Source organism: Salvelinus fontinalis, chromosome 16 (genome assembly GCF_029448725.1).
Source record: "Salvelinus fontinalis isolate EN_2023a chromosome 16, ASM2944872v1, whole genome shotgun sequence".
Classification (NCBI taxonomy): Eukaryota; Metazoa; Chordata; class Actinopteri; order Salmoniformes; family Salmonidae; genus Salvelinus; species Salvelinus fontinalis.
In genome coordinates, this window is record NC_074680.1 from 18,761,463 (window position 1) to 18,775,366 (window position 13,904).

General features: G+C 40.9%; 1 protein-coding gene across 1 annotated transcript; it reads left to right on the forward strand.

Moving 5' to 3' along the window:
* Positions 1-101: 101 nt before the first annotated feature.
* Positions 102-13,611, forward strand: LOC129812770 (histone deacetylase 1-like). Its single transcript, XM_055864621.1, has 13 exons — positions 102-240; positions 925-1,037; positions 1,165-1,282; positions 1,448-1,522; positions 4,904-5,042; positions 5,196-5,337; positions 9,067-9,159; positions 9,275-9,524; positions 9,698-9,806; positions 10,991-11,121; positions 12,328-12,516; positions 12,608-12,662; positions 12,750-13,611. Exons 1-13 carry the CDS (start codon positions 189-191, stop codon positions 12,775-12,777), a joined length of 1,494 nt encoding a protein of 497 aa, XP_055720596.1. The 5' UTR covers positions 102-188; the 3' UTR covers positions 12,778-13,611.
* The last annotated feature ends 293 nt before the right edge of the window (positions 13,612-13,904 follow it).

Consider the following 13,904-nt stretch of genomic DNA (forward strand, 5'->3'; position numbering starts at 1 on the left):
TTCCCAACCTGGAATCCAAAACAGTGCTTATTGTGGCGGGATCTGTTTGCAACGCCCCTCGACATTGTAAACTACTACTTGATTGGTTCAAGTGACGTTCTACAAATTATCCGATTGTATCCATCCGTTTTCCGAAGTACAGCTGCCGCTTTTCGCTAATTGTAGTCTGTGCTGTAAAATAAGGTAAAATGGCGCTGAGTTCTCAAGGAACAAAGAAAAAAGTTTGCTACTATTATGATGGTAAGTACTGATTTGCCTATACATTGACTAATTGTACTTTGTTAGAGTGGTGCAAATGGTTCAATTTGTGGTCAGATTAGCCAGCTAACGTTATCTAGCTCCGATGTGCAAACGTGCAGATTCCCTTTGTGCAAGAGCGAGGCATTTTCAAATTCTGTAAGTTAAATTGATCGTTCAGAAAATGTTCACTAATTCCGCATTATCATCCAATGTGTAGTAACGTCAAGTTACTTGTCCACGTCGTCGATTAGCTTGCTACCTAGTTAGATAGCTTGGACAAAGGGAGAACACATTGGCAGGACCCATTAGCTAGCTATGCAAGCATTGGAATCCACAAACCACTAAGATAGCTAGCAACGTTAGCTACTACTAGCTAACGTTACCCATTTCACTTCCTGGACGCATTAAAGCTTGCTACCATCATGGCGAGTCTCTATAAAAAATGCACTCAGTTCCGTTGCATTACCAGATTGTTTGCACGTTAGTGGCCGTCCATTGTCTGCGGCTGTGCATATGTTGTGGTCCGAATTGTTACTATAAATCAACGCAAAAGTTCCATTGCAATGTTGCCTTTAAAGGTTTGCAATCTAACGTTAGCCAGACTATGCTGTACTGAACAACAAGCTAGGATGATGCATTCATTGTATGTCTGCTTATGTTCACTATTTTCCTCTTCATTCAAAGGTGATGTTGGGAATTACTACTATGGCCAGGGCCACCCCATGAAGCCACACCGTATCCGCATGACACACAACCTCTTGCTGAACTATGGTCTCTACAGAAAGATGGAGATATACGTATGTTGAAAACCTTAAAGATTTGTAAGCGCAGCAGAAAGCCTGCAACTCAATAGTTCCCAATTGGAAAATGTAGTGCCTGGTTTTTAAGGTGTCAGTAATTGGTCTTCTCCATGTCTCTGTACAGCGACCTCACAAAGCCAATGGAGAGGAGATGACCAAGTACCACAGTGACGACTACATCAAGTTCCTGCGTTCCATTCGGCCGGACAACATGTCAGAGTACAGCAAACAGATGCAGAGATGTGAGTTCGGGGCAGAGATGTCATGTCTCAATATACCTATACCTTTTAGATGTAGTCCATGAAAAGTCACACTTTTGGGGGGGAAAGCATCTAGTAAAGCGTTGTCATTGTTTTTGCTGCTGTCATGGATTGTAAATTAACACATTTTCTGCAATTCCCACACAGTTAACGTTGGAGAGGATTGCCCTGTGTTTGATGGCCTGTTTGAGTTCTGCCAGCTCTCAACAGGAGGCTCTGTTGGTAAGTTAATCTGTCATATTCACGTTTAGCGGAGTTTCTGTTAGGCGTAAGTACTGGCCTTTGGGCCCAAAAAAATTCAAAGCCGATTTTTGAATAATACTGTTGCTGACTAAAATATCCCATTGCAAAATAATGCTTTTAATCATTGATGGCAATGCATATGACCATTTGTTTATCGGTCTATAGGTTAATATGCATACTTAAGTGGAATTACATTGGCGGGTGTATTTTTGTTAGTCATGCATCTTTATTTCTCTATAACAGGCGCGCACAGCATACAGAGCCTTTGTGCTGCAGCTCCTCAGCCACTTACTGCTGGACTTAAACATGCTTTTGATAAACCCCATTTATTGTGCAACAATTATAAATGCAATTGCATGTTAACAGTTTTGGTGCCTGAATTAAAAGGGCTATTTTTTTTAAATATGATTTCTCACCTGGTATTTGAAGCAGGCCTCCCATTCAAGTGCAGGCAACAGGATGTTACCCACCACTTTACAATGTGAGCTGGATGCAGTATGGATTTTAAAAACATACTTAATTGTTTGAAAACTAAATGTTTTATTTCATATTATGAGGCTTGTCTTGCCTTACTTCAAAGTAGCCAGAATCTGACCATGACAACATGGAGGCAATTATTTTATAAAGACATCATAGATGGTGTGTGGGTTTCAAGTTGGGGGAAGCTTTCAGTTTATCCTACCGATCTGTGTGCCAGTAATGATTTTCACATGCACATTTTCGTGGAACTGTTTAATTTCAATAACAAAGTTTCTCAAAACCATTGTCAGGTGGTTAATCAGAAAAGTCTGAATTAAAATGCTAAAATTTTTAAATTATCAATTAAACTAATCCGAGATCACCCGCCTCTGCTATATGGACACATTGATACACTGTGATCCATTGGTGGCTAAAGAAAGGAGTGGGTTGAACTAGTGATGCACCGATATGACATTTCTGACAGATATCCAATATTTTCCTTGCCAAAAAAAACCCTGATACTGATAACCAGTATTTACAATTTGAGGCCTTTTAAGCATTCTAGTACAGTTAAATAGTTAACACACACATGGGCGCAGCGGTCTAAGGCACTGCATCTCAGTGCAAGAGCAGTCACTACAGTCCCTGGTTCGAATCCAGGCAGTATCACATCAGGCCGTGATTGGGAGTCCCATAGGGCGGCACAGAATTGGCCCAGCGTCGTCCGGGGTAGGCCGTCAATGTAAATATGAATTTGTTCTTAACTGACTTGCCAAGTTAAAGGTTACACACGCACCACACAAATTCAAAAGTAACAGTCAGCATCTGGTGTGGCCATCAGCTGCATTAAGTACTGCAGTGCATCTCTTCCTTATGGACTGCACCAGATTTGGCAGTTCTTGCTGTGGGATGTTACCAGACTTTTCTGGGGGAATGGCCCTAGCCCTCAACCTCCGATCCAACAGGTCCCAGACGTGCTTAATGGGATTGAGATCCGGGCTCTTCGCTGGCCATGGCAGAACACTGACATGCCTGTCTTGCAGGAAATCACAAGCAGTATGGCTGGTGGCATTGTCATGCTGCAGGGTCATGTCAGGATGAGCCTGCAGGAAGGGTACCACATAAGGGAGGAGGGTGTCTTCCCTGTAAAGCACAGCGTTGAGATTGCCTGCAATGACAACAAGCTCAGTCCGATGATGCTGTGACACACTGCCCCAGATAGTGACGGACCCTCCACCTCCAAATCGATCCCGCTCCACAGTACAGGCCTCGGTGTAACGCTCATTCCTAGTGCAGGTGTTACACGTGGTCTGCCACTGTGTGGATGATCAGCTGTACGTCCTGTCTCCCTGTAGCGCTGTCTTAAGCATCTCGCAGTACGGACATTGCTATTTATTGCCCTGGCCACATCTGCAGTCCTCATTCCTTCTTGCAGCATGCCTAGGGTACGTTCACGCAGATAAGCAGGGACCCTGGGCATCTTTCTTTTGGTGAATTTTAATGTCCTAAGCTTTCATAACTGAACCTTAATTGCCTACCATCTGTAAGCTGTTGGTGTCTTATTGACAGTTCCACATGCATCTTCATTAATTGTTTATGGTTCATTGAACAAGCATGGGAAACAGTGTTTAAACCCTTTACAGTGAAGATCTGTGAGGTCCTTTTCTTTTTTTACAAATTAAGATAGTGTCCTGAAAAAAGGAATACTTTAAAAAATATATAAATTTACTGTGTGGTAAAGAAAATGACTTAGAAGCTTCACTTATTAGTGGTGGATGTAGTAGTGAGTTAAGACAGACATCCCCAAATGGGAACTTTCCTACATTTCTGCGCAGCAGGCCAGGTACTCGGGTGCGCACGCTCCCTCAACATTATCAAGACAGAAACCAGACACATACTCACTGCGCACATGGAGCACTCCAAACAAAAGACAATGAAAACATTGACAAGTCTTGTAAATGATGGTTATGAAATGAACCCAAACTTGTTTCTCACTAGTTTTAATACAATGCAGTAACACATTAATGTAACCAAGTGACGGGGAATAACGTTACATTTTCTACTGGTGACATGTAATGGAGAATTGATTTAATAGAAATCAAAGGGTGAACATTTCACACAATAAAACAATGAATTGGCGGAGGACAGCTGAGCCATTCTGTAGAGAGACTCCTGTGTCTTCGCTACACACCCCTCCCCTTGTCTCAACTTACTCAAGACGCATTATTTTCACACATTGTAGATGCTTTTCACCAACAGCTGCAACTCAAGAATCAGCTTGGCCTATTGCCACACTTGCCTATTCCTTCCCCAAGCGTTCTGGTGAAGTATTTTATTTATTTCTGTATAGACAGGAGTAACTATGATTTGGCAAGTTTATTTCAATTAACTTCCCTATTGGACCCACCGCTATGCCGTTTCTCTCCTGTTCTATTGGTTTTCAGGCACAATTCTAGTCACTAGCAACCCATCCTAGCTGGCGCATCTTTAGATTCGCCCTCTTTCTAATTTTATGTATGGAGCTGCTCTCAGGTGTGGTGTTTTCCTGCTAATTGCATTTTGGCAAATGATTTTGACATTTTTTTTGGCTGCTTCATTACAGGAGTTGCATGTTAAGATTAATTGCCATAATCTAATATGATTTGTCATTTTGAGCACTGAGTGGATACCTTAATTGGTTACATATGGGTCTGATTAAATTTCTCAAATGGACGATTTATTTAAAATATTCCCGGACACATTTTCTCACCGGAAACCCTGATGTGTAGGCTACCCCGTTGGATGACACATTTTGCCTGGATAGATGGAATATTTTTCTGGCTTACTTGTCCTCGTCCTGTAATTGACAAAACACAATATAGATATTGATTCTCCGATTGACTTCTTGTCCTGTGTTTTTAGCTGGAGCTGTGAAGCTGAACAAACAGCAGACAGACATTGCCATTAACTGGGCTGGAGGCCTCCATCACGCCAAGAAGTCTGAGGCGTCAGGTTTCTGCTATGTAAATGACATTGTGCTCGCCATTCTGGAGTTACTGAAGTGAGTCAAACAGGCCCACAGCACTTAATCAAGTTTACGTAGGAAATATTGTAGCCTACTGAATTAAATAGTAACTTCACATTGGGACCCCATAGGTACACCACATTTAGAAGTATCATTCATTCTGTTGATGCTGAATCTTCTCTCCCCCAGATACCACCAGAGAGTCCTGTACATAGACATTGATATCCACCATGGAGATGGAGTGGAGGAGGCGTTTTACACCACAGACAGGGTCATGACCGTATCCTTCCACAAGTATGGAGAGTACTTCCCCGGCACCGGAGACCTGAGGGTGAGTTTGATATTTGATCTCTTTTAGTCTCCATTTGGACTAATCGTCTAAGAGTCCTTAAACTTTATAATACGAACACTTTCACATATAACACACTATTACAAACATACATAATATAATGACCCAATAAACTCAATCTAAAAAATATTGCTTCTTCATCTACTATAGTCCCACAACATTTATGTATCAGTTAATTTATTCAATTTTATTGCTTTATATCAATGTTCTTTTGCCTTTCTCTTTTCTGTCTGGACAACGCATAGATGGTGGACAATCTTTTCCTAGTATTTACGGAATGTCTGTCTCTTACGAACTGAATACCGTTGTGAATAGAACTTGGTCGTTTTAAATTATGTATTTTATTAAATTAAATAAGCATGTTGTCGATTGATGACCAACCAAGAACATTGCGCGTGACTGCAACAGAAGAACCATATCTTCACCTTAAAACAATCCTTGCTGCTTTGTTCTGGGCATTCTGCAGCCTCCTAACTTCACTTGACGATGCATTTCCCCAGACCACAGAACAGTAGTTCACCTGACTCTCAATTATTGCCTGTGTTATTTGCTTAAGAATATTTCCTGGTAAATTTTTAGCTATCCTTCTGATTATGCATTTTTAATAAATGTTGTTACATAGATTAGTTATTTGAGACAACTATGATAAGCAGTTGTCTAGCTGCACTCCCAATAGTTTGGTTTCTGCCACTTCAATTTGTACTCCCCCCATACTTAATTGTATCCCATGCCGTTTTGGCCTTTTCCTAGTGGAACAGACCAACATAACTTTGGTTTTCTTGGTGTTAAAAAGTTTGTTCTGGCAAACCCACTCCCTGATATTCTCCAAATCTCCTTGTAAGCTTGCTGTACCTGTTGAACCGATTGTTTTGCTGCATACATTGTAGTATCATCTGCAAATATAGTAGCTTGAGTTTCAGCTATGGCATAGGGAAGGTCGTTGGTATATATTAAATAAAGTGGGCCTAGGCAGCTGCCCTGCGGTATTCCACAGTTTAACACATGAGGGGTAGAAAATGAACCATTGATATAGGTGGACTGTTTCCTGTTAGTTAGACATGACTGTACCCAATTCAATGCTACCTCCTTAAAAACATAATGCATTAATTTTGTCAATTAAATCACGATCCACTAAATAAAATGCTGCACTGAAATCTAAAAATAGTACACCCACAAACTTGCCATTATCCATAGCATTGAGCCACTGGTCAGTCATGTCAACCAATGTAGTGGAATGTTTTGAGATAAGCAAGCTGACTGTAATCAGATCATTCTTTTCCATGTACTCCCATATTTGTCTTCTCACAATACCCTCATATCTTACTGAGTGTCGGGAGTAGACTAATTTGTCGACTATTGGCAGGAGTAACCCTTCGGAATAGGACACCGTTTCGCATGCTTCCATACTAGAGGTGGACCGATTATGAATTTTCAATACCGATTATTTGGAGGGAAAAAGATGCCGATTTTTTTTTTTTTTATTATTATTTTTTTAATCGGCAGATTTATAAATTAAATAACATGTGTTTATATATCACACACACATTTTTGTAATAATTGCAACAATACTGAATGAACACTTAACTTAATACATAAATAAAATCAATTTAGTCTCAAATAACATGAGAACATATGTTAAAATGAACCACCAGCTTTCATGGGTCTTCAATATTCCCAGTTAAGTTTTAGGTTGTAGTGCAGAAAGCAGAGCTTGTCTGCATGGTCCCCTGTCAGTCTGCTCCTCCGAAACACAGACCTTATTTGAAGTAGATCAAGACATTCTCTATGGAAGACATGAACCGTGAAATAACGAAGGAACCCCTTTCAAGTTCAGCCGCAAGTTATTACAGGAATTATAACGCGTCGACTATTTCTCTCTAAACCATATACCTTTGACCAATCCGGAAACTATCACCTCAAACAAAACGTTTATTCCGTTCCGTATTTTATCTAACGGGTGGCATCTGAGTCTAAATATTCCTGTTACATTGCACAACCTTCAATGTTATGTCATAATTACGTAAAATTCTGGCAAATTAGTTCGCAAAGTGCCAGGCGGCCCAAACTGTTGCATATACCCTGACTCTGCGTGCAATGAACGCAAGAGAAATGCCACAATTTCACCTATTTAATATTGCCTGCTAACCTGGATTTCTTCTAGCTAAATATGCAGGTTTAAAAATATATACTTGTGTATTGATTTTAAGAAAGGCATTGATGTTTATGGTTAAGTACACATTGGAGCAATGACAGTCATTGATTGTTTTTTTTATAAGATAAGTTTAATGCTAGCTAGCAATTTACCTTAGCTTACTGCATTCGCGTAACAGGCAGGCTCCTCGTGGAGTGCAATGTAATTAGGTGTTAGAGCATTGGACTTGTTAACTGTAAGGTTGCAAGATTGGATCCCCCGAGCTGACAAGGTTAAAAATCTGTCGTTCTGCCCCTGAAGGCAGAACGTTCCTAGGCCGTCATTGAAAATGAGAATGTGTTCTTAACTGACTTGCTTAGTTAAAAAAAAAAGGGAAATTGGCGCCCCAAAATACCGATTCCCGATTATGAAAACTTGAAATCGGTCCTAATTAATCGGCCATTCCGGTTTAATCCATACATTTGCAAACATCCCCTTTTCCAGTGACCAATTAAATATGTATCTCAGTGGAACTGCTATCTGTGGAGCAGCATAGCGAAGTAAAAAATTGTCCATGAGACCATAACCTGTAGATTTACCATCAGGTAATGACTTCAATAGGTTTAACACCTCTTCCACTGACACTGTTTGCAGACTAAAAGAGCAGATCTTGCTCATAATATGTCCATTGGACAATAGCTTGTTTGGGAGAATGTATGTTTATATTGTTGCTCAGTAAATAAAATATTTTTATAATAAAAATCTGCAAAATGATTGGCAATATCAACTGGTTTTGTTATTATTCTCCCGTCAACCTCCACACTAGATGGGTATGATGAGAGATGTACCAAGTAAGCCCTTAATTGTGTTCCATACCTTTTTAGAATCATTTTAACAATCAAAAGCATTGTTGTAAAAGCCTTCTTTCGATTCAATTTAACTGCATAATTACGTAATTCTGTTAATCAATTTCTAATTTTGACTTGGCTGTTAAGACTTTGCCCATATCTTTGAGAAATAGCCTCACCCAGTTCATCAATCCATGGAGATGGACGAGCACCAACTGTACTCTTTCTTATAGGGGCATGATGGTCCATTACCTCAGTGAGCAAATCAATAAAACATTCTGTAGCGTGATTTAAATCATCCTCTAGATAAATCAGCTCCCAGGGTACAGCAGCCAAATCATTTACAAATAGCTCATGATTAAATGTTGTAAAATTTCTCTTGACCACAATCCTAGGGGGTTTCTTTGGTACCTTGGTGTTCATGGTTATGGTCACAATATTATGATCTGTCCAGCCCACTGGCATTGATTTAGCTTTTAAGCATTGCAATAGTATATTACCGATATTGGCAGTGGATGAGAATTGGCAGGCATTGTTTATTAAATGGCATTCAAAGGATACTTTAAATTTCATGGCCTGTTTGTAGTTTCCCATTTGCTTTATTGGTGGATTTGTCTCCTCCCCCCTGTAACTCTTCCGCAGGTTGTTGCTGTAAAATATATGTTCTCATTCATCTTAAGGGTCAATTAACTGTCCACATTTGTAGTTGACTGACTGTTATTTCTACTCAAGGATATTGGCGCCGGGAAGGGCAAGTACTATGCTGTGAATTACCCTCTGAGAGATGGTATAGATGACGAGTCTTACGAAGCCATATTCAAACCTGTAAGTAAAAAAATAAATAAAAGCCTTTAATGTGTCATCTTTCCTCCCTGTAACTCAAATAGACCGCCCTGTTTCCGTTTAGCCAAACATATCTTGTAATTTTATATCTGTGTAGATCATGGCTAAGGTGATGGAGATGTACCAGCCTAGTGCTGTGGTTCTTCAGTGTGGAGCCGACTCCCTCTCAGGAGACAGGCTTGGCTGCTTTAACCTCACCATCAAAGGCCATGCTAAGTGTGTGGAGTACATGAAGAGCTTCAACCTGCCCCTGCTAATGCTGGGTGGTGGAGGCTACACCATCCGGAACGTGGCCCGCTGCTGGACCTATGAGACAGCCGTGGCTCTGGACAGCGCCATACCCAATGGTGATCTCTCCTGCTGCACCATTTGATTTGTGTATTTTTACTTTCTAGTGTTACTATCTTTTACAGTTAGTTTTTTTTGACAGGTCAGAGGAGCATGAGTGTTTAAGGATAGGTTCCATTAAAGCAGACATCATTGCCCACCGTGTTGATAACACATTCGTATTTCTCCACAGAGCTTCCATACAATGATTACTTTGAGTACTTTGGGCCGGACTTCAAACTGCACATCAGCCCCTCTAACATGACCAACCAGAACACCAACGACTACCTGGAGAAGATCAAGTGAGTCCTTGACCACACCTTTTACTGTGCTCTTTAGACCTACTGTACATCATTAGAAAAATATTTTTTCCTGTCATGAAGTGACGTCTCTAGATTTGGTTTTTAGTATAGATAGATATAAGCTACACTACATGGCCAATCTCGACAAACCATTTCTTTGTGGACCTCGCTTTGTGCACGGGGGCATTGTCATGCTGAAACAGGAACGGGCCTTCCTCAAACTGTTGCCACAAAGTTGGGAGCACAGAATCATCTAGAATGTCATTTTATGCTTTAGTGTTAAGATTTCCCTTCACTGGAACTAAGGGGCCTAGCCCAAACCATGAAAACAGCCCCAGACCATTATTCCTCCACCAAACTTTAGTTGCCACTATGAATTGGGGCAGGTAGCGTTCTCCTGGCATCCGCCAAACCCATATTTGTCCTTCGGACTGCCAGATGGAGCGTGTTTCATCACTCCAGAGAACGCGTTTCCACTGCTCCAGAGTCCAATGGCAGTGAGCTTTACACCACTCCAGACGACGCTTGGCATTGTTCATGGTTATCTCAGGCTTGTGGGCAGCTGCTCGGCCATGGAAACCCATTTCATTGAGCTCACGACGAACTGTTCTTGTGCTGATGATGCTTACAGAGGAAGTTTGGACCTCGGTAGTGAGTGTTGCAACTAAGGGCAGATTTTTACACGCTTCGGGACTCTGGTCCGGTTCTGTGAGCTTGTGGCCTACCACTTCGCGACTGAGCCGTTGTTGTTCCAAGACATTTCCACATCACAATAACGGCACTTAGTTGCCCAGGGCAGCACTAGCAGGGCAGAAATTTTACAAACTGTCTTGTTGGGGACGTGGCATCCTATGATGCCACGTTGAATGTCACTGAGCTCTTCAGTAAGGCCATTCTACTGCCAATGTTTGTCTATGGAGCTTGCATGGCTGTTCTTGATTTTATACACCTGTCAGCAACGGGTGTGGCTGAAATAGCCGAATCCACTAATTTGAAGAGATGTCCACATACCTTTGATTGTGTAGTTTATTTATGTTAATCAGGTAATTTCACTTACCAAATGTCATATTACTGCACTTAGGTTATACATGTGATCCTTGATGTGAGTCATTGAGTGTATTTTTGGCACTATTATAGTTGAGATGTCATTTAGTTTAATGTCACCTGTATGTGTGTCACTTCAGGCAGCGTCTGTTTGAGAACATGCGCATGCTGCCCCATGCCCCGGGTGTTCAGATGCAGGCCATCCCAGAAGATGCTGTGCAGGAGGACAGTGGAGACGAGGAGGAGGAAGACCCGAACAAACGCATCTCCAGTAAGTTATTTTTATTGAGTTATGATTCATTGCAAACACATCTTGCGTAAGTTCTTTGCCCAGTTTGCAAATACACTAAATAAAAAATGTAAACGCTTGCAACAATTTCAAAGATTTTACACTTCATAGAAGGAAGTCCGTCAATTGAATTAAATGCATTAGGCTCTAATTTATGGATTTCACATGACTGGGAATACGGATTTGCATCTGTTGGGCACATATCTTGTTTGTTAAAGGTAGAGGCGTGGGTCAGAGAACCAGTCAATATCTGGTGTGACCATTTCCCTCATGCATTGTGAAAAATCTCCTTCACATAGTTGATCAGGCTGTTGATTGTGGCCAATCAAATGTTGTCCCACACCTCTTCAATGGCTGTGCGAAGTTGCTGAATATTGGTAGGAACAGGCTGTTGTACTGTTGACCCAGAGCATCCCAAACATGCTCAATGGGTGACATGTTTGGTGACATTTTCAGCTTCCAGGAATTGTGTACAGATCCTTGTGAGATGGGGCCGTGTATCATGCTGAAACATGAGGTGATGACGGGGGATGAATGGCACGACAATGATCAGGATCTCGTCACGGTAGCTCTGTGCATTCAAATTGCAGTTCTGTATTTGTCTGTAGCCTGCCCATACTATAACCCCACCGCCACCATGGGACACTGTTCACAATGTTGACATCGGCATGTGGTGAGGCCAGTTGGACGTACTACCAAATTCTCTGAAACGACGTTAGCGGCGGCTTAGTAGAAAAATGAACATTCCATTCCCTGGCAAAGTCTTGTGGACATTCCTGCTGTCAGCATGCCAATTGCATGCACCTTCAACTTGACGTGTCATTGTGTTGACTCAATTGCATGTTTTAGTGGGGGCTTTGTCCCTAGCACAAGGTGCACCTGGGTAATGATCATGCTGTTTAATCAGCTTGTTGATATGCCACACCTGTCAGGTGGAGGCATTATCTTGGCAAAGGAGAAATGCTCACTAACAGGGAAGGGAGAAACACATTTGTGCACAAAATCTATGAGAAATACACTGCGTATGGAAAATGTGATATTTCATCTCATGAAACATGGGACCAGCACTTTACATGTTATGTTTATAGTTTGTGAGTATCATACGTAATCTGCCCGGTGTATGCAGTTGGTGTGTGTAATGTCACACACACGGGGATGCTTATACTCCTGTCTTCTGCTTTTGTGTAGTCCGTGCCCACGATAAGAGGATAGCATGTGACGAGGAGTTCTCCGACTCTGAGGATGAGGCTGAGGGTCAAGGGGGCGGACGCAGAAATGCAGCCAGCTTCAAGAAGGCCAAGAGGACCAAGACTGAGGAAGACAAAGAGGGTGAGGAGAAGAAAGCAGGTGACGAAAAGAAAGCTGATGAGAAGAAAGGTATCAAAATCATTACTTCGTTCTATATCAGACGTACCACATCCCATTGAACATGTGAGGATGATTATTTGTTGCTGCTTTGTTATTATAGAAGTAAAAGAAGAAAAGGTGCCAGATGAGGAGAAAATGGACACATCCACAAAGGGGTGAGCAAACATTTCAAACTTGTCGTATCAGATTTTTTACAAACTAATTTAATGATGACTAAGTCATTTTCCCTGTTTATCCGACAGGCCAAAAGAGGAGTCCAAGACACCGTGAGGAGCTCCTAGCTCTTTAAAGCAATCGTACCAGTTCTGTTTTTCAGAGCAGTTACCTTTACTGGCTGCTACAAAGAATATCCCTAAAGGACTATACATTTTAATGACAGATCCTGCTCCTTCAAATTGGAATGGGCTAAATGTCTTTTCTAGAACATATAAATGTTTCTGTTCAAGGACTGAAATTCAAATGGAGTGATTTATTTGTAAGTACTGTTCTGTATGCTTAGGCCCATTTTGTTTAGAATCTTTTTATCCTGTGAAAACCGCTTCTTACTCAAACATTTCTGTAGTCTATATTAAAGGCCTAGCACGAACTATTACGCTTTTTATATCTTTTGGATTTAATTTATTTAATCCACTTCTGTATTTAGTCCCACTTGTCATGTGCCTTCGGAAATGTAGTTATGACAATTAGGTCCACTTCTCAAAGATGTATTCGTTCTGTATTACCCAGATTAACAATATAGAATACTGCTCCTACAGTATGTGACAAAACAATTGTGAATGCCTTCCATCCATGTATTGTAGTTTGGTATTTTCAGAGGTTGTTTAGTACTGTTTAGGACCCATGTCATCCCCGCATTTCAATGAAAACGGTATTCCTAGATTTCACTTGGAACGGGATGTTCAACAGTATTTTGGTAATGCCACAACACGTTAGTAAAGTTAGCCAAGTAAAAATGGACACATTCAGTGTTGTGTGGATATGTGATTTTATTCTGCAAAAATGAAGAAAAAAATTGGGGGGAGTGCTTGTGAACTTCATACAAATATGAAGGACCACACAATCTGACTACTTTTAGAAACCAATAAAAACTATGCTATAAATCTACTAGTCTTCATCTACAGAAATATGCTTGAATGTCATATTGTTAATTCAAAAACATCTTCAGGTGCAGTGTGCTAGTTATCAGCATGGCTGTTGCTCATTTTACATGGCAAAGAAGTTTAAGTTAAACTTCTTAGGGATCAAATCCCTTTAGCGGGATCGATTTGACAACATCCGGTGACATGGCAGAGCTCCAAATTTAAATAAAATTACTATAAATATTTAACTTTCATGAAATCACAAGTGTAATACATAAAAATAAAGCTTAACTTGTTAATCCATCCATGTCAGATTTC